Source organism: Ochotona princeps, chromosome 2 (assembly GCF_030435755.1).
Source record: "Ochotona princeps isolate mOchPri1 chromosome 2, mOchPri1.hap1, whole genome shotgun sequence".
NCBI classification, from domain to species: Eukaryota; Metazoa; Chordata; class Mammalia; order Lagomorpha; family Ochotonidae; genus Ochotona; species Ochotona princeps.
In genome coordinates this window covers 79095836-79122128 of record NC_080833.1, presented here as the reverse complement: position 1 = coordinate 79122128, position 26293 = coordinate 79095836, and the positions used below count along the sequence as shown (strand labels likewise).

Below are 26293 nucleotides of genomic sequence, written 5' to 3'. Positions count from 1 at the left end.
AACTTGATCTGCCATGCGCCATGGCACTAGTCCGGATATGTACTTTCAAGATGAAAATTTTGTTTATGTTTTTAATAAGGATTTTGATATGTTTGAACATCTTATTTGATCTTACCAAATTTGTACATAGATTTTTCCATCAAGTTTGCAAAAATTAAAAAAAAAGTTTGCAAAAATTTTCAATCATTATCTCTGAATATATTTCTGCAACAATCTCATCCTTCTCACCTTCTGAAACTCGGATGGCATGAATATTAGATCACATTCTGTTTTCCACACATCCTTCAAACTATTCAGGAGCCAATACCATGGCCTACTAGGCTAAGCCTCTGCCTACACTGCTGGCATCCCAGATGGCTACCATTTCATGTCTCCACTTCTAATCCAGCTCCCTGCTCATGCCTGGGAAGGTTGTGGAGGAGGACTCATGTAGGAGACCAAGAAGCTCCTGCCTTCGGATCAGCTCACCTCCGGCCAGTGCAGCCATGAGGGTGGGCAGTGGGTCATCGAGTAGATCTCTTTCTCTGTCTCTCCTTTCTCTGTAACTCTTTAAAATAAAAATAAATTTTTAAATTTAAAAAAAAAAGACTGTGTTCAATTATTTCCCAAATCTTTTTTCTCTATTTTCAGACCAAATAGTATCTAAAGTTCAACTGATTCCTTTTTACTGAATGATTAAGCCCACTTAAATCACCTTTTTAATTTAGTCTTATGACTTAGTTCAGTTTTACTTTAAACTCTTTTCTTCTCCCGAGCAGTCCTTAATTAACTGATACTTCTAAGGAAACGTGCCTGTGGAACCACTTTTACTTTGATAAGGTAAAGCATACGATTAAAACTGAAATGGAAGCCATACTGTATTATTAAAAAAAAAAACTGAAAAAATAATTCAGAGGGAACAGGATTCAAATTGCAATTCTTGCCACTAGTTTTTCTGTGTCTCGTCTTTTTAAATAGAAAACAATATGGGGCTAGAAAGGCTTAAGGTTCTTTTTAAAACTAAGTGTGCATTACTTACTCTTTCAATTTGCTTTTCCATTTCTTTATGTTGTTCAAGATGAATTTTCTTCGCTTTTTCAAAAGCTAAACAAATTTTCTCATGCTCCGTATTGATATTGGTTTCCAGACTTCTTATTTTTTCATTCTTTTCCTAGAAACAGAAGATACTTTAGAAAAACAATTAAAATCAGTTTTTTTTAAAGAATTTATATATTTTTATTAGAAAGGCAGAGTTCAGTGACAAGGAGATAAACAGAAAAATCTGACATCTGCTGGTCTTTCCCTAAATGGTGCAAAGGCCAGAGCTAAGCTGCTCTGAAGCCATGAGTCAGGAGCCTCCTCTGGGTCTCCCTTGTGGGTACAGTGTCCCAAGGCTTTAGACCAACCTCTACTACTTTCCCAGGTCATAAGCAAGGAGCTGGATAGGACGTAGAATAGCCAGGACATGAACCTGTCCCCATACTGGATACTAGCAGTTGCAGGTTGAGGATCAGCCAGTTGAGCAATCACGTCAGCTCCAAAAACAGTTTTTTAAAAAGTACATTAGTCAAGGCGGGCACGATAGCACAGTGGGTTAAAATGCTGCCTGGGACACTGGCGTCACTGAACACTGGTTTGAGTCCTGGCTGTTTCACTTCTGATTAACTCTCTGCAGGGTCCCTCACATGTGGGCTGTATTCCTTATTTCTTGGCTTTGGGGAGTTAACCAGCAAATGAAATCTGTCTCTTCATCTTTCTCTAACTCTTTCAGATACATACATCTTTAACACAAAAAAGGAAGGGGATTCAGCATTGCAGCTTATTGAGGAATGCCGCTGCCTGTGACACTGGCATCTAATGTGGAAGCCAGTTCCTGTTTGGCTGTTCCACATCTGATCAAACAACCTGCTAATGGCCTGGGAAAAGCCTGGTTCAGCCTTGGCTGTTGTGGCCATCTGCAGAGTGAATCAGCAGATGCAAGCTCTCTCTCTTCTTAAATACACATTAAAAAAAAGTATAAGTGTCAAGCATTAAATTTGTCATATTCTATTCTTTACAGAATTGTAGGTAATACTTCAAACCAATAAAATCATTATTTGAAAATATTTTCACAAAATGATATGATGTTTAAATTGTTTTAAAATATCAAGACATGTATCAAAGATGTATCATTCTTTCAAGTCTATTAGGACAAAAATGGCAAACCTTAGAAACCAACTTGTCAAATTAGCCTGTTACTTTAAAAATAGCAAAATAAAAACTGAACGATTGGAAGAGTTTAAGTAGAATTTAAATTTTCCAATTTGATGCATTTTATAATAATGAAACATATGGTGTCATCAATTAAGTGCTAAGTGTTAAAATAAATGTATACAAAGAGGCTTTTACCGTAAGTTCCTGTTCTAGTTCTGCATTTTTGGCAGCAATAGAGGAATAAGCAACTATTTTTTCTTCCAGTTGTTTCTCTAGAGTTATTAGTTGAGAGCACTTCTTTGTCATCTAAAAACAAATTGAAATAAATTCAAAATCATTTTTTAAAGGCAAAGACTTTGCACTTTAAAATCACTTCGCATTCAAAAACACTGTCTAGAAATCTTTTATCCACATAATTGTATGTGCTTTAAAAATTAATGGGAAATTCATATGAAAACAAATAGTGAAAAGAAAATCAGAGACATGCACTTGCTCTATCTATATATCACACTGGCAATTTAATTCAGACACTTATATCCAAATAGGATATACAACTGTACCCTATGACATTTTTAAGAAATAACTTAAAAACTTACTATTAAAAGGTATTTTATTTCTGTAATTTGGATTCAACAATTAGTTCTAGTGGTAGAATTACTAATGGTTTATTTTCCACCTCTTCCTGTGTCTATAATCAACATTTTCACCAAAACTGCTATTTTTATAATATTTTTCGTTTGAAAGCTACTCATCTTAGAGGTGTGGCTTTCTAAGTGAGCTTTTTCATTATGAATATAAGTTCACAGCCCTGAGCTTTCCCTTAGCTGGGGCTGTGGACTTTCAGACAGAAAATCAGACATCTAAGATGAACCCCAGTAGAAGACTGCAACAGCTGATTTGAAGTTTGACTATAACACATACACATATGGTCCTGGTCCACAACAATTTAATGAGGAACTGTTATCTTGTTCCCACCAGATAATCTCACAGCACATGATACCCCCTTTTCAGAATGTTATTAACAACCCACTTGTATCAGATTCACATGTAGTTGTTAAAAAAAATGCAGATTCCCAAGTCATACTCCCTGACTTCGGAATAAGAATTATTAGAACAAGATCCAGAAATCTGTATGCTTGACAGGTTTCCTAGGTGGTTCCAATGTCTGCAAAAATTTGGAATCTTCTATTACCACTCTTTTCCTTTCAACTACATAATCTAAATTCTTATGTGTTAGCCATATAAATACACATTGTGAAAGAAATAATACACTGCAAAGCAATATTTATTCCATCAAATTTGAGCCCTTTTAATTATACTTTCCTCCCACTTTTAACATAGGTTAAAACACAAAGAGATCCAAAAAATACAAGAATTTATAACTTACAGTAATACTTTTTCATAAAATTGAAATTCATGGGCTTAGCCTATGTGCTTTCTTATAATTTTCACACCACCCTGCAGTGACAGCCCTTTTCCACTTGGTTGGGGACAGCTGCTAATTTCAGGCTTACTTCACTTTCTAGCTTGCTAGAGTTCGAAGCTTTCTCCAGCAGCTCCTCTTGAATTAACTGGAACTGACTAGTTCTGTGAGCCATGTTAACCTTCAAATCAGAATTCTCAGCTTCAATTAGCATCAGCTTGGCACGTAGCTCTTCTATTCCAGAAGCAAGTCTTTGCTTTTCTCTTTCATATTGTTTGTTTGCAGTATGCTGACTTTTATTTCTTATACTTTCTGTTAATAAACATAAAAAGGAAAGTTGTTCTGAATAAAACTAGGAATAAAAATCTACTTAAATACCTGAAAACAAATAAAATTTACTTTCTGATTTAAACAATAATAATAAAGAGAATGAGCCAAAAACGATAAAAAACATAATTAAGAAATATAAGACATTTCCAAAATTAACTGTATAGCAAAAAACAGAAGTTCTTCTGAATTTCGTTCTAGATATGCAAAGACCCTTCCTCTGTATCATAAATTTAAGTGTGTTCTCATCTTTCAAAATTTCATTTTCTGATAAAAATAATTGTTTAGAAAAAAGCTTTTTAAAAAATTGAGCTATTTTCTTAAACTAAAGTTAAACATATTGGTACAATTTGAGATCATTAAGAAAATTTTTTACTCTTTGTAGTCGGAGGTTCAAAAATGTAAAAACAGTGAATCCTGCCCAATGCTATTTTCCTCATCTCTAGACTGGAACATGAGAAATCTATATATATATATTTTTTTCTACATTTATTTATTTTCATTGCAAAGGCAGATATATAGACAAGGAGATACACAGAGGAAGATCTTCTGTCCACTGTTTCACTTTCCAAGGAGCAGCATGGCCAGAGCTGAGCCAATCTGAAACCAGGATCCAGGATTTTCTTCCAGGTCTACCAAATAGGTGCAGGGTCCCAAGACTTTGGGTCACCCTAGACTGCTTTCCCAGGTCACAAGCAGGGAGCTGGAAGTGAAGTGGGGCTCTGGGATTAGAACCGGAGCCAATATGGGATCTCGGTGTGTGCCATGCAAGGACTTTAGCCACTAAGCTACTGTGTCAGGCCCATCAGTATGTTTTTAAAAACTACTCCATTATGACACAAGCTTCAGAAATAAGATAACTCAACTTTCAGAAATATTTTCTAAAATTTTTATTTATTTCAAAGCAAGAAAGCAAAAATTGAAAAAAAAACAAAACAAAGAGCTTCTATCTGTTGGTTTGCCCCCCAAATTCCTGCATTGGCCCTGAGCTGTAGCTGCAGCCCAAATCCAGCCCAGATGTCCCAGACGGGTGGCAGGAAAATTAATCACTGCTCATTACCACTGCTTCTCAGTTCTGAATCAGCAGGAAGCTGCACACAGAGCTAGAAGTGGGTGTCTGCAGTTCAACCTGCTAATCCTCTGCCTGCAAAGGTCAACAACCTACTTAGGCGCTGGTTCCCATCCAGCTCCCTGCTTATGGGCTTACAACCACGTGGGAGATCCAGAAGAAGCTCCTGCCTTCTGGTTTTAGCGTAGCTCTGGCCATAATAGCCATTTGGGAGGTAAACTAACTAATGAATGAAAGATCTTTCTGTCTCTCCTTTTCTCTGTAAACCTGTTTTTCCAATAAAAATAAATAAATCTTAACATGAGTGACTACATCAGAACACACACAGAAGCAAAAATAGGTAGAGATTCACTTTGCCTTCAAGGTTTCACAGACAGCCATTTCCCACTGCTTTTCCACATTCACAACCCTTCACATTTTAAGCTGTCATTGACTTTATTCTCCTGTGATATCAGAGAGTTAATGATATATTTATTACCATGTGTAATAACTAGCACTGCTTTGGTAATAATATTATTTGATAGGGTCCGGCATAATAGCCTAGTGGCTAAAGTCCTCGCCTTGCACACGTCGGAATACCATATGGGTGCCAGGATCCCATATGGGTGCCGGTTCTAATCCCGAAGCCCCACTTCCCATCCAGCTCCCTGCTTGTGACCTGGGAAAGCAGTCCAGGACGTCCCAAAGTTTTGGGACCCTGCACCCGTGTGGGAGATTGGGAAGAGGTATCTGGCTCCTGGCTTCAGACTGATTCAGCTATAGCTGTTGTGGCTATTTGGGGAGTGAATCAGCAGATGGAAGATTTTCCAATCTGTCTCTCTTTATGTCTGTCTGATTTTCCAATTTTTTAAAAAAAATAGATCTTTTAACAATTAAAGAAAAAAAAACCTTAAAATCAAAGAGTCAGCCTTGTGACATGGAAAAGTAGGCCACCACTTGTGACTGAGGCATCCATGTCAGAGCAACACTTTGAGTCCTGGCTATTCCACTTCTCATCAATCTTCCCGCTCTATGTGCCTGGGAATGCAGCCCACAAAAGGCCAAAGTCTTGCACACCTGCTATCCGTAAGGGAGACCCAGCTGGAGTTTTAGGCTCCTGGTTTAACTATGCCCAGCCTTGGCTATTGCAGCCATTATGGGGAATGACAGAGCAAATGGAATAATATCTCTTTCCCCCTCTGTCACTAATCCTTTCAAATCAATCTTAGATGTAAGAATCTGCAACATAAATGTTTGCTTTAAAGAAGGTTTAAAAAGAAGAGAAAAATTCAAACAAGGGTTTAAACACATAGAAAAGCAAACATCTGGGAAAAATGATCAAACTGCACACTTGAAATGGGCACATCTTATCTCTGAAAAACAGGAGGTCCTGACACAAATATCAAGGTCTCTGCAACCCAGCTGGGGATCCTGCATTGAGTTCTGGGCTCCAAGCCCTGGCTTGGCCCAAAATGGCTGCTGTAGGCATTTGGAGAGTGAACCTGTACATAGAAGATCTCTATTATTCAAGAAAATTAAACAACAGGCTTATAAAAATTCCTAAAGGGCTGCATATTTCTGGATATGATTTAATAAATATTTTTAGAAAAAATTAAAAATCAAGGAATTGTGAAATAACTTTTGCTTAATCAGACCATAACTATTAGAAAAATTATATTTACTAAGAAAAAGCAGCTGATAATATTTACTTAAAAAACCAGCAAGAACTTTTGATTACAGTGTATTAAAACAATTCAATATAATATACTCACCTATTTTATTACCCCCTAACTTTACAGGTTCTGCTTCTAAATGATTTAATTTACCAGTTTCTTGACTGTCACCAGCAGTGAGATTCAAAGATAAATGATTTGCACTCAGGTTTGCATGAAGTTTTTGAATTTCCGCCTCTTTTATTGCAAGCTTAATCCTAGCACAAAATAAGTAAAAAATTACTTAAAAAGATTCTCTAAAACTATATCCAAATTTTTTTTAACATTTCAAGTTGGTAGAGATTTTAAAATTTGGATATTAGCAGGATTTATAAACCCTTAAATGCCATTGCAGGACTCTAAATTTCTTTTTTTTTTTTTTAAAGATTTATTTATTTTTATTACAAAGCGAGATATACAGAGAGGAGGAGAGACAGAGAGGAAGATCTTCCGTCCGATGATTCACTCCCCAAGTGACCACAGCAATGGCCGGTGCTGCGTCGATCTGGAGCAGGGAGCCAGGAACTTCCTCCAGGTCTCCCACACAGGTGCAGGGTCCCAAGGCTTTGGGTCGTCCTCAACTGCTTTCCCAGGCCACAAGCAGGGAGCTGGATGGGAAATGGAGCTGCCGGGATTAGAACCAACGCCCATATGGGATCCTGGTGTGCTCAAGGCAAGGACTTTAGGCGCTAGGCCAAGCCACCGGGCCCGGGACTCTGAATTTCTTAAAGATAACTGGTAGGATAATAAATTTGCTTAGCCATTCACAAACTTGAAAGAAACTAATAAAACTGAAAAACATACATACAAGTCCCAGCGTGGCAGCCCAGCAGCTAAAGCCTTCCCCTTGCACGCACTGAGATCCCATAAGGGCACTGGTTCTAATCCCAGCAGCCCCACTTCCCATCTAGCTCCCTGCTTGTGGCCTGGGTAAGCAGTCGAGGACGGCCCGGGACCTTGGGACCCTGCACCCAAGTGGGAGACCTGGAGGAGGCTCAAGGCCCTGGCTTTGGATCACAGCTCCAACCGTTGTGTCCACTTGGGGAATAAATCAACAGAACATCTTCCTCTCTGTTTCTCCTCCTCTCTGTATAGCTGAATTTCCAATAAAAATAAATAAATAAATATTTTTAAAAAGAAAAACATATATACATAAAAAATATATATATATCCATTCTATAAGTCAGAAGTGTCACTTTTATATACTAGATAAGTTTGCCCATGTATAGGTAAAAAAAATGTATTAGGTTACTTTTTATAGTACCGTTTATAATAGAAAAACGAGTAACTTTCCATAAGGAATAAATTATGACACAGAAAATCCCAGACAGCTATTATAAAATGAATGAACAGGGATGGCATCTGGCTTAGCAGTGAAGATGCTGCTGTAAGAAATTCATGTCCCGGGCCCGGCGGCATGGCCTAGCGGCTAAAGTCCTCGCCTTGAACGTGCCGGCATCCCATATGGCCACCGGTTCTAATCCCAGCAGCCCCACTTCCCATCCAGCTCCCTGCTTGTGGCCTGGGAAAGCAGTCGAGGACGGCCCAAAGCCTTGGGACCCTGCACCCACGTGGGAGACCTGGAAGAGGTTCCTGGTTCCCGGCTTTGGATCGGCACAGCATCGGACGGAAGATCTGTCTCTCCTCCTCTCTGTATATCTGACTTTGTAATAAAATAAATAAAATCTAAAAAAAAAAAAAAGAAACTCATGTCCCATCCTGGAATACCTGGCTCTGGTTCCTGACTCTAGCTTCCTGCCCATGTGGACCCTGAGAGCCATGGGTAAATGAGTGCCTGCCATCCACATGGAAGAACTGGACTGAATTCCAGGAAGTCCGGAGCTTGCAGCTCAGCCCAGCTCTGGCCTTTGCAGGAATCTGAGGAATGAACCAGCAGCTGATGCATACAAGCCCTGCCAGTGATAATGAAACTAACTAGATATTGCCATCCATCCACAACCTATCTCAACATGAATGAATTTTTACAAGTGATGCTACATAAAAGAAACAGAATTACAATATGTAGTACGCTTATACTTGTATGTATGTATGTAAGTGTAAATACACACATAATGGCAAAATACATATCTAATTCATGACAGTGAACACTCGGGAAAAATCGAACTAGCCAAAAAGAGCAAAGGGTACTATACATCCTGCAATATTTATTTTCTATGTAGAGACAGATTTGAAACAAATACCACAAAATGTTAAGGACAACCAATTCTTTGTTGTAGAATCACCAATATTTATTTCAATACTATCTAAACTTTCTTGATCATTTTAAAAAACCTCTCACCTAAAGATGTTAGTTTAATTATCACTTTAACTAAAGATGTTAGTATAACTTTGGTATACACACATAATTTAAACTCAGTACCTTAACTCCGAAATCACCAACTTATTTGCCTCACAGCAGCCAACGCAACTGTCTTCCTTGCTTGATAAACTACTTGTCTGGTGTTTTGGAAGAGATGATTTAAAACTAAATATTTCTCTTTTCAACTGCAAGTTTAAAAACAAACACAAGTAAACTTAGAAGTATAGGATACAATTTTTTACACAGAAATCCAAGTCTGAAAAACTATATGCTATTAATGGAAGCAATCATATCCTGGGATAGGAGAAATATGTCATGAAGTATTAAAATAGAAAAACTATAATGGCTTAAATAAACATGAGTTTATATAAATACATCAACATGAATACATCTCATATTGAGTGAAAAATCATGGTGACACACACACTATTTTCAAAAATATGCCCAGAAACATATATGTATTCATACATGCCTCTGAATGTGGCAATATTTACTGCCCAAATGAATTCTAGAATAGTTGTTATTTATGAGGTGGGAGAGAATTGGGTCTAACAAGACACAGAAAGGTTTTATCTGTAAAATTTTATCCTAAAAAATCCTGAAGTTAATATGGCAAATTATATCCCAGATTTTGTGAATGCTATGCTACAGTGGTCTCTGTACTTTCTGTATGATTAAATAATACAGAAATTTTTACAGTTGTGAAAAGGAGCAAGGTAAACTGCCTGTCTTTAAGCTACAATTCATCATCACATTATTCATTGTACTGTATTTAGCATGATGACAAATATATATTACCATCCAATATACAGAATCATACATCAAAAAATTCTTGACACTTAGTTTAGATAAGAATGTCAATTAAAGCGAATACCATTTAAAAATTAAATGAATACCATTTGCTTACTTTCCAACTTCAAACACATACTATATCTAAAAAGTCTATTTCTTTTATATATATATTTTTTTATAATCTATTTTATTGTGTTGTTGACAATCTTTACATAGTTAATTACAGTTAAAGAAAGAAAAAGAAAAGAAAAAAAAAAGGTTCAGGGGGATAGGGAAGTGGGTAATACTATTATGTCCACATTGTTTCCATCTTGTATCTGAGGTAAAGGGGGATATTGAGGGGGAAGCCCCACCCGGTTTCCCGCCCACTCCAAGTCCCGGATGTGGGGCATGCTCTGAGATATGTGCTCGAGTGGTGTTAATAGTTCTCCGGTTATGAATCGCTGCCAGTTTCGCTCGATGAGGTCGTCCACTGATTGATATGGTCCATCATAAAGTCTCCGTTTGCCCCATATATCGCTGCCAACATATAGCTGAGATGAATGATTGATCTGCTCTGTCTTCTGTCTTTTCTTGATTAGAGATTAAAAAATATAAAAGAAAAGTCTATTTCTTTTATATTTTTTAATATTTATTTTATTTTTATTGGAAAGTGAGATATACAGAGAGGAGGGAAAAAAGAGAGGAAGATCTTCCATCCACTGATTCACTCCCCAAGCGATTGCAATGGCTGGAGCTGAGCCAATCTGAAGCCAGGAGCCAGGAGCCTCTTCTGGGTCTCCCAGACGGGTGCAGGGTCCCAAAGCTTTGGGCCGTCCTCAACTGCTTTCCCAGGCCGAAAACAGGGAGCTGGATGGGAAGCGGGGCCACTGGGATTAGAACCGGCACCCATGTGGGATCCCGGCAATGTGTGAGGCAAGGACTTTAGCCACTAGGCTACTGTGCTGGGCCCTTACATTTTTTTTATTTTGAATGTTATAGTACAATTTCATAGGGTCTCAGATTCCCAAATTCCCATCCCCCGACTGATTTTCCCTATATTATAATAATAGAATAGTCCTTCAGAAGCAGTACATTTAAATGATCAGCATCCTAGGAAAGCAGATATGGCAGAGGGCTGAGAGGCAAGAATCATGCTGTAATATTAATTCTGCCACTTACTAGATGAGTAAGTTATTTATTTTCTTAAGTATATTTTTCTTTACTTCTAAAATGACGTGATACTGTTTTTGTTTAAATAAAATGATGATATGGAAATAGATGACTTATAAGATCTTTTCAACTGCATAATTACAGGGTATATATAAAAGTTTAAAATCAGTAAGAATCTAACATCTATACTGCTACACATTCACACAGGAAGCCAATCATGACATATTTAGTTCTAATTTCTTCCTCATTTAACTTTGTTTTATACATATTATTAACAAATTCTTGGCATCTTCTTCCCAATTGTTATGTTTATGTAACAAAGATAAAATACGAAAGACTATTATAGTAACAATACTTTAAACTTATATGGCATTCTAACCCGTACAACAAAGTGTCTTAATATCAGCCAGTAGGAAAATGTAAATTAAAATTCATGACCTGAGTTGACTTTAAGGATATAGCTAAAAAAATTAGTGAAACAGGTAAGAACTCGCAAAAATACGGAAAAATAAGAATCCTAATACATTGCTAGTGAGATTGCAAAAGTGCTGTACTCATTTGGAAAACAATGTGGCATAAATTTACTATTGGACCTAGCAATTCTATTTCAAACATCTACCCAAAAGAGATGAAAACATGTTCCCACAAAGAACACCATATACATCTGCATAAGAGCATTTCTTACAATATCCTAAAGCACAATATCCTGTTCACCAATTAAAAAACAGATAAACCAATGCAGTATGTCATAATGAATAATATATAGCTATACATTACAACATGAATGATTCTATTCAAATGAAATGTCCAGAAAATTAAAAGCATGACAGAAACTATTACTGGTTTCCTAAAATTGTGTGTGTTACAGGGAGGGAGTGTTAAAGGACCAAATCACAAATGGGTCCTGAATCTTTTGGTAATGATAAAAATCTTTGAAAACTTGATCATGGTAATTATTACAAAACTCATGATCTTACTAAAAGGTACTAGATAATAGACTTAAAACGGGGAATTTTTTTCAATATACTACAGATACTTCAATAAAGATATTCAAGTTCTGTATCATCCTCAATAGATAGTATCTGAAAGGCTAGGAAAGAATAATAGTAGAAAAGTGTGGGAAAAAATAGGGATTAGGTAGTAAAGAAACTGGTAACTCAAAGTACAGACAGGTAAGGAAAAACTGAAACTAATAAAACCACTGACAGGGGCTGGCACTGTGGCACAGGAGCTAAGCCAGTGTCTGAGGCATGAGCATCCCACATGGGTGCTGGTTTGGGTCTCGGCTGTTAGACTTCTGCTGCAGCTCCCTACTAATGGAAAGCCCAAGTGTTCCCGTCTTCCCCACTTGAGAGATTCCAATGAAGGTCAAAGCTCCTGGCTTCAGCCTGGCCCAGCTCCGGCTGTTGAGACCATCTGGGGTGTAAAGCAATATATGGAAAACCTCTCTCACTGTGAAACTCTGACTTTCAAATAAATAAATGAGTAAAAATAAATAAACATATGTATGTATTTTTAAATTATGGTCTTTTATACTTTAGAAAAAATTTTTTCCAATACATAATCAAAGCTGGCATGTTTCCCTTCACAAATACTTACTGGCAATTGGGATATCAGCTTTTCTAAACTACTCAGCTCTATCCTTGAACTTTCAATTTCCTGCTGACACAAATCCAATCGCTCATTCTGTGTTGCAATGCGGACCTTTAATTCTCGGTTTTCATTCGCTAGAGAAAATTTTTCTCTAAGTATTTCATCTTTGTTCTCTAATTCACTCTCTAACTTTAAAACACTTTGTCTTGATTCAGTTAGTTGTGCCATGACTTCTGAATTCTTCACTGCCATAAGTCTTAATTTTTCTTTCCCACTGTTATTATCTTCTTTTAACTGCCTATAAAGAAAAAGCATTGAAATGAAAACAAAATATACATTCAGATTCATTACTCACAGTTAATTTCACCTTACACCTTTTCAAGCCTAACTCTGAAAGAGTCCTTGCTCGCAGGCATCACCCTCTGCTTGAAACGCCTTGCAACTTCAGTTGGTTGGCATTATTATTATTGTTCCTTGTTTATAGATTAGCAAAAAACCAGATTTTCGGGCCCGGCAGCATGGCCTAGCGGCTGAAGTCCTCGCCTTGAAAGCCCCAGGATCCCATATGGGCGCCGGTTCTGGTCCCGGCAGCTCCACTTCCCATCCAGCTCCCTGCTTGTGGCCTGGGAAAGCAGTCGAGGACGGCCCAAAGCTTTGGGACACTGCACCCACATGGGAGACCCAGAAGAGGTTCCTGGTCCCGGCGTCAGATCGGCACATACTGGCCCATTGTGGCTCACTTGGGGAGTGAAACATCGGATGGAAGATCTTCCTCTCTGTCTCTCCTCCTCTGTGTATATCCGGCTTTCCAATAATAATAAAAAATCTTTAAAAAAAACGCCAGAATTTCTCAGTGTCTCACAGTACATGGTAAGGAATGAAAGTTCTTTCTAAATGTGTCAGGCCGACATTTAATTCCAAAATTTTCGACACAATATTTTGCAGGTATCAAAATTTTTAGGTAGTGTAAGGAAAAGTATGAACTCCTCCTGTCAAAGTTAACCTGTAATTTACTGTTAACAACTTAATAAGTAATATTTTTAATGTAAACATATAAACATATCAAATGTTAAAATAATCTTAAGTTTATTACATTTACATATTTGATTTTTTCACATTTCTGAAATTATGATATTCACTAGTTACTAAGCAGTAGTTGCAAGGTAGCTTCATTATCCATGTATACATAAACATGAATATGTTTCTGTAAGAAGGAAAAATAAGCCAGGAGGTAACAATGGAGAACTTTAAGTCTACAGAAATCAAAGGCTGTGAGAAGTAGAAATGGTGGTAAGTCAGACATCTATGGAAGGAATTCTGAAGTAAGCGTTAAATAAACTGGCTCTACATAATTGCAAAGTTAGTTTAAGAATCTAACATTAAGGAATTTTTGATTAAAGAATCATTTTCAAAAAACCCCGCAAAAGATATTTTTGTTTATTTTGAAGACAGAATTGCAGAGAAACAGAGACAATTATCTTCCATCTGCTGGTTCACTCCCCAACTGGTCACTCAGCTGGGGCGGCGGAGCCTGGAACTCAATCCAGGTTTCCCACATGGATGGTAGGAGCCCAGGCATTGGGCCATCCTCCAATGCCTTCCCAGGCAAATCAGCATGGATATGGATTGAAGTGGAGCAGTTGGGACTAGAACCCACACTCATGTAAGATAGTAGTGCTGCAGGCAGTGGCTTTATCTGCCATGCTACAATCCTAACCTCACAGGAATTCTACTAAACATTCTATCAGCATTGATTTCTTTTAAAGTTTTATAGATCAAGTATTTCTTTACTTTTAAAAGATATGGACCGGCATGTCAGCACAGCAGAGAACATCACAAGTCTATAGTAGAGGATGGAAAGCAAAACGGGTCGGACAACTCGCCTGGCCAAGCTCTGCAATAAGGGTCTGCAAAGCTGTGGATGAAATGAAGTGGAAGATTCACCACTGGTGCAACGAAGCCAACAGTGCCTCAGAATTATCAAAACCACTTACACAACTGTGGTAGATTACTCCCCACATGGGGTCTCCAATGTGTCATCAAATGACTGTCCACCATTAGCATGTGCTGATGTAGTCTCACCATAAGAAGCGGTCACACCCCTTCCCCACCTCTGCAGATGCAGGAGAAAAAAAAATACAAAGAACCGAAACATTTGTTCCACTCCTTTTCCTCCATATCTCAACCTTAACCAACCTATCAGGAGGCCCACACAGACATGCATCCCTCTCAACTATGTAATATTAAAAAAATAAAAATTTAAAGAGATACTACACATCTGTGTTATCTTTAAGCATATGTAAACACACGAAAATACTCAACATTACTACTAATATATTTCACTGCACTTTAACTTCAGAAATGAACTCATTAAAATGTATGTTTAAAAACCTGTAACTTATAAAAACAAAGAACAAATTAAAAAAACCTAATTTTTCGTGCTTGGTGCAATAGCCTAGCGGCAAAATCCTCGCCTTGCATACACCAGCATCTCAAATGGCACAGGTTTGTGTTTTAGCTGCTCCACTTCCCATCCAGCTCCTTGCCTGCAACCTGGGGAAGTAGTAGAGGATGACCCAAAGCCTTGGGACCCTCACCCTAGTAGGAGAGCAGAAAAAAGCTCTTGGTTCCTGGCTCCCGGCTTCAGATCAGCTCAACATCAGCTGTTAGAGCCATTTGGGGAATGGACCAGCAGACGGAAGATTTTTCTGTCTCTCCTTCTCTCAGTAAATCTGCCCTTCGAGAGCTAAGTGCAGTAGCCTAGTGGAAGTGCCTAAGTCCTTGCCTTGCATGCACCAGGGTCCCATAAGACTGCCAATTCATGTCCTGGCTACTCCACTTTCCACATAGCTTCCTGCTTGTGGCCTGGAAAAGCAGTCAAGGATGGCCCAAAGCCTTGGGAGACCCAAAAAAAGCTCCTGGCTTCAGATCCACTCAGCGCTGGCTGTTACGGTCACTTTGGGCATGAACCAGCAGTGGAAGATCTTTCTCTCCTTTTCTCTGTAAATCTGCCTTTCCAATTAAAATAAATATCTCTTAAAGAGAAGATTTATTTCTTTTTATTGGAAAGTTAGATATACAGAGAAGAGGAGAAACAGAGAGGAAGATCTTCCATCCAATGATTCACTCCCCAAGTGACCACAGCAGCTGGAGCTAAGCCAATCTGAAGCCAGGAGCCAGGGGTCTCCTCTCAGTCTCCCACGCAGCTACAGGGTCCCAAGGCTTTGGGCCGTCCTTGACTGCTTTCCCAGACCACAAGCAGGGAGCTAGATGGGAAGTGGAGCTGCCTGGATTAGAACCGGCGCCCATACAGGATCCCAGTGACATGCATGGTGAGGACTTTAGCCACTAGGCTACCACGCTGGGCCCCTAAATAAATAAATTTAAAAAAAACAAGCAAACAAATAAAGAAAAAGCAAAACTAACTCTTACACCTTGGAAGCAATTTTAGTCATGAAGCCCATACTTCTACACAATGCAAACCCATGATTACTACAATTTATAAAAGATTATGGCTTAAAATTTTTTTTCAAATTTTTATACAAAAGCCCTTTCCACAACAGTATACTGTACCTTAATTTCTCTTTCAGAATTTCAAGTTCACTTTTATATAAACCACATTTTTCTTGCAGCCTTTTATTTTCTTTCTCACAGTTAATCAGGTTTTTCTCTAAGACTTCTTCCTCAGCTTGAACCTGAAACAGTAAGTTGTTTTTAAGTGTACATACTAGTAAGGTCTTAAGTTTTAGTATTTCCAAGCCGAAAATGTAAGTTTTGATTTCAGAACTGAGCAGAATAGGTACCTAAATATTTCACAGGTTTAAGTCTTCAGTCATACAGTGAAAAGCAGCATTCATAAGAAAGGGAGGAGGAGGAAATTACCAATTAAGAAATCCTTAACAACATCTAAAATAAGCAAAAAAGCACGGCCGCTTCAAAAAAAGAAGAAAAGGACTATGGACCTAAGTGACACAGCAAGCAACTAACACAGACATGGTTGCATCTAAGCCACTGAAGCCTAGTCAGAGTACCAAAGTACTAGATGCGTGCTGATTTGTGTCCTGGCTGCTCCACTTCTGACTCAGCTACCTGCTAACACACCTGGGGAAGGAACAAAAGATGGGAAGCCATGTGCAAGACCTGCCAGGTACTCTATTCCTCCTGCAGAGGGCCTTTCCACAAATTTTTTTCTAATATATTCCATTCCAACATAAACTTTCAAAAACAGCGATCTGATTAATTTGCACCTAAGGTTTCGCTATCTGGTACCAGGGCTGTGGAACAGCAGCTAGACACTGACTGGAATGTTGGCACCCCACATGGACACCAGTTCTAGTCACAGCTCTTTCCCTTTTAGTCCAGCTCCCTGCTAACGAACCCAGGAGAGCAGCAGCAGAAGATGTAAGTGCTTGGGTCCCTGCCACACAGGAGAGCTGAACTGAGTTCCAAGCTCACGGCTTCCCGGAGGCCTTTCCCCGACCACTGCAGCCATTTGGGAAATGAATGAGAAGACAGAAAATCTCTGTCTCTCCCTCTACAATCCTGATTTTCAAATAAATAGATCTTTTTAAAAATATCTAATATTCACACTGGTTAGTAGTATTTAACAGTTTTACTCAACAGAATGCCAAACTCAGTCCGTTCCCTTAATTTTAGCACATAATATGGTTGATGAGTCTACATGTTGTTACTTTAGCAATCATGTTTCACAGTAACACATCCCTTAACATCAATATATCCTGAATAATGCATCATTAGGTGATTTTTATTATTGTGGAAACATGGAGAAGACAAAGATGCCTATGAAGCCACTAGGCAAGATGCACATGTTCTGTCATTAACTTAAATATGACTGTGCACAGCATCACTATACTTGGCTGCAGCTTATTTTCTTTACTTTCTTTTATTAGTTGGTCTTTTTTTAAATTCTCTCTTCCCTTTGTGTACTTCCACTTCGAAATTTTTTTTCTCACTTCAATTATGTTAACAGAAGCACTACACCACATCTTCTGAATTCCTCCCATCGGTCTCATGCTATAGAAACCATCTTAGTAACATCTTAGTTTCTAAGACCAAAGATGTTTCATCAAAAACCTTCATTTTTCTTTTTTTTTTTTAATTATTTATTATTTAACTTCATTAATTACATTGTATTATGTGACACAGTTACATAGATACTTGGGTTCTCCCACCCCTCCCCAAACCCTCCCACATGGTGGATTCCTCCACCTTGTTGCATAACCACAGCTCAAGTTCAGTTGAGATTCCCCCATTGCAAGCGTATACCAAACATAGAGTCCAGCATCTTATTGTCCAGTCAAGTTCTTCAGACCCTCTCTGGTCTGAAGATAGAGCTAGCAGAGTATCATCCCAGTCAATTGAAAGCTCCAACATACCATCAGCAAAAATTTACATCAATATGGAATTAATTGACATAGTAATGAGTAACCAATATGTTAAAAGTAAATGCAAGTTCCCAGCCACCTTCTGTGACCACCTCACCTACACTTCAATTTTAGTTTATACACAACATATAACATTCAAAACATAACATGTTATACATAACATCATATCATCTTAAATTAAGGCAAACATGTGGTATTTAACCTTTTGTGATTGGCTCATTTCCCTTAGCATTATGGTTTCCAGTTTGGCCCATTTGGCCACAAAGAACTGTATTTTGTTTTTTTTAATAGCTGAGTAGTATTCCATGGAGTAGATGTACCATAGCTTTCTTATCCAATCCTCTGTTGATGGGCATTTTGGTTGCTTCCATGAAAAACCTTCATTTTTCGATCAATCTCCCACCTAAATTCTTCTGTGCTTTTATCTACTTTCTCCCCTTAGGTGAAAAATCACATTCTTTTTATTTATCTTTATTATTATTATTATTATCATTTTATGATACAGTTCCGTATGCTCCTGGCATTTCCCTATTCCCTTCCCAATGCTCCCATGTAGTTTCTCTGTATCATTACTAAAGTATAGTTCTTCATACACAGTCATATGTCCATATTTGTGGGCATGGACAATGGCAGAGCATCCAGCATCCTATTGTCAAGACATAGTAAACAGTTTCATTGTGGAGAGTCTGTCTTTAATCTGGAAGTAGAGATGCATACTGCATTGTATACTCACATCTGGATGTCAGTCTCCATTTCACACTTACTGTACATCCCTTTAACTGAAGTCACAATACAGAATCAACAATAGAAAGAAAAATAGAAATTTACAATGCCATGAAGTTAAATAACATGTTACTAGATATGGCAGTCTCCATTAGACAGCTACTATACATCCCTTAAGTGAAAAGACACAAAATCAACACCAGGAAGCAAAAAAAAATTAACAACACCATGAAGTTAAATAACATGCTACTGAATGACGAATGTGTCACTGAAGAAATGAAAATCAAGAACCTTCTTCAAGAAAATGATACTTCTGTATGATCTTTGAGTCATGGAAGAATTTAATCAGAAGAAACTGCTTTGAACAAAAACAAAAAAATTAAAATCCATGAGATACAGTTTCACTGATTTTTGTTGGTGAAATGTGTCTCTTCTAGACAATAAATAGATGGGTTTTGTATTTTAATCCAGTCTATTAATCTATGACATTTAATTGAGCCTTGGCCATTTATATTCAGGGTTAATATGTAAGGGTGGTAATTTGGTCTTGGAATTTTAGGAATAGGTTGTTCACTGATTTAGTCTTCTGTTGTCATTTTATTGGGATGTTCCTCACATTTCCCTTTGGTTTTCTTGGGTGCTATTCCTCTTCTCTGTCAAGAGAAAATCCCATCTTGAAGTATCATTTGTAGAGCAGGTTTAGAAGAGGCATATTCTTTCAACTTTTCTTTACTGTGGAAGAATTTTATTTCATTTTAAAAGATAAAAGAAAGCTTTGCTGCATATGTTATCCTGGGCCGACAATTTTTTTTCTTTTAGAATCTGGAATATGTCACTCCATTCTCTTTTGGCCTGTAGAGTTACCTGTGAGAGGTCTCCTATGAGTTGAATTGGCATACCTTTATATGTCAATTTATTTTTTTCCATGTGCACATTTAAGGATCTTTTCCTTATGTTCAATTGAAGAGAAGTTGATGATCATGTGCCATGAAGATCGCTTTTGATCAAGGCTGTTGGGATTTCTGTGCCCCTTCTGGATGTTGTTTCCCAATTCTTTCTCTGGATTAAGGAAATTTTCCCTTATTATTTCATTAAATATATTTGTAAAACCAGTTTCTCTTTCTGTACCTTCTGGGACTCCTGTAACTCTTATATTTGGCCTCTTAATCGTATGTTTCAATTCTTCAATACTTTTTTTGGCCTGATCCAGCTCTGCTTCCAGCTTTTTGTTTGTTTCCCCCTGGGACAGGAAATATCTTCCAATCCTGAGATTCTTTCTTCTGCTTGCTTCATTCTATTTTGGAGACTCTCCACTGCACTTTTTTTGTTTTAGATTTTTTTTTATTGTTATTGGAAAGCCGGATATACAGAGAGGAGGAGAGACAGAGAGGAAGATCTTCCATCCGATGTTTCACTCCCCAAGTGAGCTGCAACGGGCCAGTGCTACACCGATCCGATGCCAGGAACCAGGAACCTCTTCCGGGTCTCCCACGCGGGTCCAGGGTCCCAAAGCTTTGGGCCGTCCTCGGCTGCTTTCCCAGGCCACAAGCAGGGAGCTGGATGGGAAGTGGAGCTGCCAGGATTAGAACCGGCGCCCATATGGGATCCCGGGGCTTTCAAGGCGAGGACTTTAGCCACTAGGCCTCGCAGCTGGGCCCTCCACTGCACTTTTAATTTGCTCTACTGTGTTCTTAATTTCTGATATACCAGCCTTGATTTGCTTTCTTGCTGCTATTTCCTGTGTGACATATTCCTTAAATTCTTTGAACTCTTGTATGTGCTTCTCATTGCTGCTCAGAAGCTTTAAAGTGAGTTTTCTGAATTCTGTGTCCCCCATTTTCTTGATGTCTTCCTCAGTTAACTCTGAGGTTGGCACAGGGTTTTACTCCTTTACAGGGGAGTCTTCAGTAATATACGTTGTGTCTTTGTGTATTCTTTTGCTCCTAGTCATTGTACTTCTGGTTATCAATTCTTCTCCTTGGGGCAGGTTTCTAATCTGTGTCACCCGCAGGTCTACAGTTCGATTTTACTTATTGCAGTTAGTACCTAGCTCTTTGTTTGCAGCCAATTGTGCCACTACCTGCAGCAACTTCCTGTTCTGGGTTCTTATGTTAGCTTTGTACCATGGTCTGTGTAGCACCAGCTCCTGGCTCACCACTCTCCACCTCCTATGATATCATGCTGAGGTTGCACTGTTGTCTCTGCAACCTTTCTCCCACTTCCGGTTGGAGCAGGTCCCAGGATTAAGGAGATAGCAGGTGTCCTGTTTAGCTAGGCTGTTGGTGTTGCTGATCTTGCTGGAACCTGTTGGCCATTAGGTCTGGTGCCACATGGACCTATTTGAACCCATACGATACCACAGTCAGTATTATTTTCCTTGGGACCAGTGCAATCCACGGAACTCAGTGAGTTCTTGTGAGCTCAGCACATGCACAGTTCACTGTTGTCCCCTGCAGTGCTAAAATTTCTGCCACACTGTACAAAATGGCACCTGACGTACCACTACTAGAGTTCTTGATCTGTTAGCCGTCAGGTCGGAGGTCTACCCAGACCGGTTTTGGGAGGAACCTGTAGAATGCCACATTGATGCAGTTCACTGAGTCAGAAAAGCTTTCCCTCCCAGCTTGGCGTATGCTCAGTCCTTTCCCTTGCCTTTGCCTCCTTATGCAAAATGGCACCCAATTCAGCTCTAGGGGACTAACTGGGCTGTGAAATCCATGCTATTCTCGCACTGCCCTTCTGGGGTCTGCCGCTTTGTCTCTGCTCCTGGTCAAATCAAATAGACCAGCAGGACGGACAGTTCTTTGTCTTGGGTTCACCTCCTGAACTCCCAGTGAATGCCCCTACCCACCTTGTTGCTGGTGGAGTTCCAGCTACTGGTGCAGTTCAGATTGCTGTTAGCCAAATGCCACTGCTCACTGCAACATCACACCATTGTTTTCACTGCTTTCCCGTGTCTGTCAGTCTCCAGGTACCCCTCTGCTGTTGTTCTGTCCTCTCCTATTCCCTGGAATATGTCCTCTCTGCTTCATCCTGATTAAATGTTTTTCTGTCCGTTTAAATGTGTCCTTACCCTACTCCACCATCTTGATCTTCCCAGATTTTTCTATTAAAAAAAAAAAATCACTGGGATGATGGTATGACTTACTAAGTTAAGCCACAGCCTGCAATGCTAGCACCCCATACGGGTGCTAGTTGTGTCTCAGGTGCTTTACTTCCCATCCAGCTACCTGTTGATGTGCCTGGTAAAGCAGTGGAAGATGGCCAAGGTCTATGGGCCTGTGCACTGACGTAACCACCTGAGATCAAGTTCCTGGCTACCAGCTTTGGCCCAGCCTAGCCTTAGCCACTGCAGCCATTTTGGGGAATGAATCAGCTCTGGTTCTCCATCTCTCGCTCTGCAACTCTGCTTTTAAACAAAATTTTAAGGGGCTGCAGGTGTGGTACCAGCATCCCATATGGGAACCAGTTCAAGTCCCCTCAAGATGAAGTCTCTGATATCAGTTCCTCTTTATCAGCCCTCTCTTCTGAGATCAGTATCTGAATATTCAACTTTTGTCCTTCATTCATATAGGTGTTATTACCACATGGTATTACCTAAAGATATTAAATGAATGTATAAAACTCACCATATTCCTACAAAAAATCAGTTCAAAAATGTTTGCTCTGAAAAGCAGTTCTAAGTCGCATTCTGAGTGGTAGGCTGAGGGAGACCAATTGATACTTCTGTAATCTAACTCGGCCATCATTTTCAAAGGTGATGAAAATGAATTTCCTGATCTAATTTCTCTAGGTCTATTCTCGACTCACTGCCCCATCTCTCTACATATTCTATTCCTTCTCTCTACTTCTTTCCCTCCTTGAATAAGATAGTTTCTGCTAGTAGAAAGACTGATGAGGGGTCAGGAACGACGGCTTAATGGCTAAATCCAATCCTTATGAACTGGGATCCCATATGGGTGTTAGTTTGTGTTCCGGCTGCTCCACTTTCCATCCAGGTCCTTGCATGAGGCTTGGGAAAGCAATGGAGGATAGCCAAAAGTCTTGGGTCTCTGCACTCATGTGGGAGACCGGGCTTCAGAATGGCTCAACTCTGACCATTTTGACCAATTGGGGAGTGGACCAGCAGATGGAAAACCTTTCTGTCTCTCCTTCTCTCCACAAATCTTATCTGCCCTTCCAAAAAGAAATAAACAAAAAAATTCTTAGAAAAAAAGACTGATGAACGTTATCTTTCACTAATATTTATAAATTCTTTAAGAACTGAATCATGATGAAATCATGTTTTTCTCTTCTAGGATCATAAACATATTTTATCTTTAGAATATGTACAAGAAAACAAGACACTAAAGCTATGAAACTATTACCTTTTCCAGTTTTTCAGCAACTTTTTCTTTATATTGTTGGAAAGCTTTACTCAGTTCTTCAGCATTATTTAGTGCTTCATTTCTCTGCCGTTCAGCTCTAAAGATTAAACGGTGATGATGAGCCAATATTCAGCAGTTGAACAATTAAGAATAATTAGAAAGAAGCATATTTTTGTATGAAAAAGATTATTAGGCTTAAACTGTAAAATAAAGACGATCATTTTTTGCTATCAATATGAAAATCACAAAATACCTCTAAACCATGCAATATACATAAACTCTTGGATGTTGTCATGTTTTATTTTTCCATCTTACCTGGGAAAGATATATTAGTGAAGGAGCCTAAAATTAGATGATAAACTTTTAAACATTACATACAAGATGAGAATACTAAAGATACTCCTCAAATTTTGTGACCCATGTAACAGTAAATTCTGAAAAAGATATTTCAAGCAATAGCTTCTGTTTATACTAGATATGAAATATGAACAAATAAAAACAAAAATACTCAACTATCACCAAGTAATGCTTAAGCCCAACCTTGCTGCCTCACTTCTTAGCTGACCCTGACCAAGACTCATTTTTACACTGATTAAGAATACTGTGTTACTGGCTTATATTCAGAACTCAATGAACAACACCTGCTAGCACGGATGTGGGGAGAAAGGCACCCTCCTTCACTGTGGGTAGGAGTGTAGGTTAGTACACCCATTGTGGAAACCAGTATGGAGAGTGCTTGAAGAATTGCAAATAAACTTGTCATATGACCTAGCTATCCCACTCCTAGAAATAAACCCAATAGAAGTGAAATCTGCATATGAGAAGGGGATCTGTAATCCTATATTTGCAGCAGCACAATCTACAATAGCAAAGACATGGAAACAATCCAGATGTGTGTCCAAAGAAGAGTGATTAAAGAAACTGGTACATCTACTCCATGGAATATTATTCAGCTATTAAGAAGAATGAAATTATACTATTTACAACTAGAAGGTCCCAACTAGAGACCATTATGCTCAGTGAAAGGAGTCAATCACAAAAGAACAAATACCATATGTCCTCTCTTACATAAGAAAACCAGCATGGAAAGTGTAACTTCAATATTCCGATCCATACTGTTTTTTGTATGTTTGTTTGTTTTTTGGTTGTATCCCATGTATTTTGATGCTTTTTATTTCAGTTTTCTTTATTCCAAATAATTTCTTTTCTCTTGTCGAATTCATCAATGGCTCATAGATTACAAGGTGGCATCATTTTTTCAAGAGACTTTTGTGTTTCCTTTTTGTCACCCACGTGTTGGTTACTCAGTGTCACATTTTTTCATGGTTGTTATTGTTGAGGCTGTTGTTCTAACTCATAGCAGTTGTTGATCTTGTTTTATGGCTTCTCAATTATGGAACTGTATAGTGATGGAGTACTGGGGTCTACCATATCCAGATGTGGGGGTATAACAGAACATGCATCCCTGCTTCCAGGGATACTGAATATATAAATTATTTTGAGAAAATCTTACTCTTTCTAAAAGATTCACTCATTCAGACACTCACAGCCACATATGTGGACAATACTGGGGTTTCTATTCTATTTCTTCTTCCTTCTTTTACTGATTAGCTAGGCAGATAGGAAATCCATTTTGTTGATTTTTTTTTTCAAAGAATCAGCTCTTTGATTCATTAATTTTATATATTGTTCTTTTGGTCACTATTTGGTTTATTTCCTTCCTTATCTTGATTATCTCTTTTTTCCTGCTCATCTTGGGAAGATTCTGATTCTTCATTGGCGCCTTCAAACATATGGTTAACCCATTTACTTGGTGCTTTTGTAAGTTTTGACATAAACACTGACTGAAATAAGCTTTTTTCTTAATACTCCTTCTTTGTGTCTAATAAGTTTTGATATGTTGTACTGATGTCTTCTTTTAGCAGCACATTATTCAGTATTTGCATATCTTTTGGGGTATTTTGACTTGTCAGTTGCCAGTTTCACTCCATCAGGGTCAAGAAGATGCATGTGGCCCAACGTGGTGGTCTAGTGGCTAAAGTCCTTGCCTTGAATGTGCCAAAATCCCATGTGGGCGCCAGTTCTAATCCCGGCAGCCCCACTTCCCATCCAGCTCCCTGTTTGTGGCCTAGGAAAGCAGTGGAGGACAGCCAAAGCCTTGGGACCTGCACCTGTACGGGAGACCTGGAAGAGCTCCTGGCTCCTACCTTCAGATTGGCTCAGCTGTGGCCACTGTGGTCACTTGAAGAGTGAATCAATAGACAAAAGATCTTTCCCCCGTCTCTCCTTTTCTATTTATCTGACTTTGCAATAAAAGTAAATAAATCTTAACAAAACAAAACAAAAAAAAGAAAAACCCAAGTTAATGCTGGAGACAGTGTCTTAAAAAAAAAAAGATGCATGGTATAATTTTGATTTTTTTTTTTAATTTGTGGAGGCTTGTTTTGTGCCTGTACTATGATCAATCCTGAAGAAGGTTCCATGCACTGATGAAAAAAGGTATTCTGTATCTTTAGAATGAGACATTATATAGATACCAATTAATTCCATTTCTTGTATTGTGTGGGTGAACTCTGTTCTTGACTTTCTGAGTTTCTATCTCATCAATCTGTCCATTGAGGTTAGTGGGTCCTCAACTATTATTGTATTGGAGTTTATTTTTCCCTTTAAATCTGTATTTTTTTCACAGACAGGTGCCCTGGCATTTGGTGCTCGTACATTAACTATCATGATTTCTTCTTGCTGAATAGATCCCTTGAGAATTATGTGGTATCCTTCAACTCTTTATAACACTTATCACATTGATGTGCGTATTATCTGATATAAGAATGGCTACATCGGGCCCAGTGGGATAGCCCAATGGCTAAAGTCCTTACCTTGCACATGCCGGAATTCCATATGGGCACTGGTTCGTGTCCCAGTGGCCCCAATTCCCATCCAGCTCCTTGCCTGTAGCCTGGGTAAGCAGTTGAGGACGGCCCAAAGCCTTGGGACCCTGTACCCACATGGGAGACCCTGCAAAGGCTCCAGGCTCCTGGATTCAGACAGGTGCAGCTCTGGCAGTTGCAGCAACTTGGGGCATGAATCAGTGATGGAAGATCTTCCTCTCTATCTGACTTTACATCAGTTCATTTTTCCTTTCAATTACCTGGAATGTACTTTTTTCATTCTTTCACTTTTATTTTCCACAAATCTTTGATGGTGAGATGTATTTCCTGTAAGCAATAGCTATGACATTTATTTTTTGATGTCTGCTAAG

The 26293-nt window shown here is 38.7% G+C and overlaps 1 protein-coding gene across 3 annotated transcripts in view; it reads right to left on the bottom strand.

The window, feature by feature from the left end:
* The window catches only part of CCDC18 (coiled-coil domain containing 18), an 80823-nt gene that overhangs the window by 39584 nt on the left and 14946 nt on the right, over positions 1 to 26293 (bottom strand). For all 3 annotated transcript variants that reach the window (XM_058659254.1, XM_058659255.1, XM_058659256.1), the window contains 8 exons: positions 23035 to 23131; positions 16113 to 16234; positions 12546 to 12837; positions 9063 to 9187; positions 6743 to 6900; positions 3687 to 3907; positions 2368 to 2478; positions 1019 to 1150 (listed from right to left, as the gene is read on the bottom strand). In XM_058659254.1, coding sequence (XP_058515237.1) covers positions 1019 to 1150; positions 2368 to 2478; positions 3687 to 3907; positions 6743 to 6900; positions 9063 to 9187; positions 12546 to 12837; positions 16113 to 16234; positions 23035 to 23131 — 1258 coding nt within the window. The remainder of the gene's footprint in view (positions 1 to 1018; positions 1151 to 2367; positions 2479 to 3686; positions 3908 to 6742; positions 6901 to 9062; positions 9188 to 12545; positions 12838 to 16112; positions 16235 to 23034; positions 23132 to 26293) is intronic.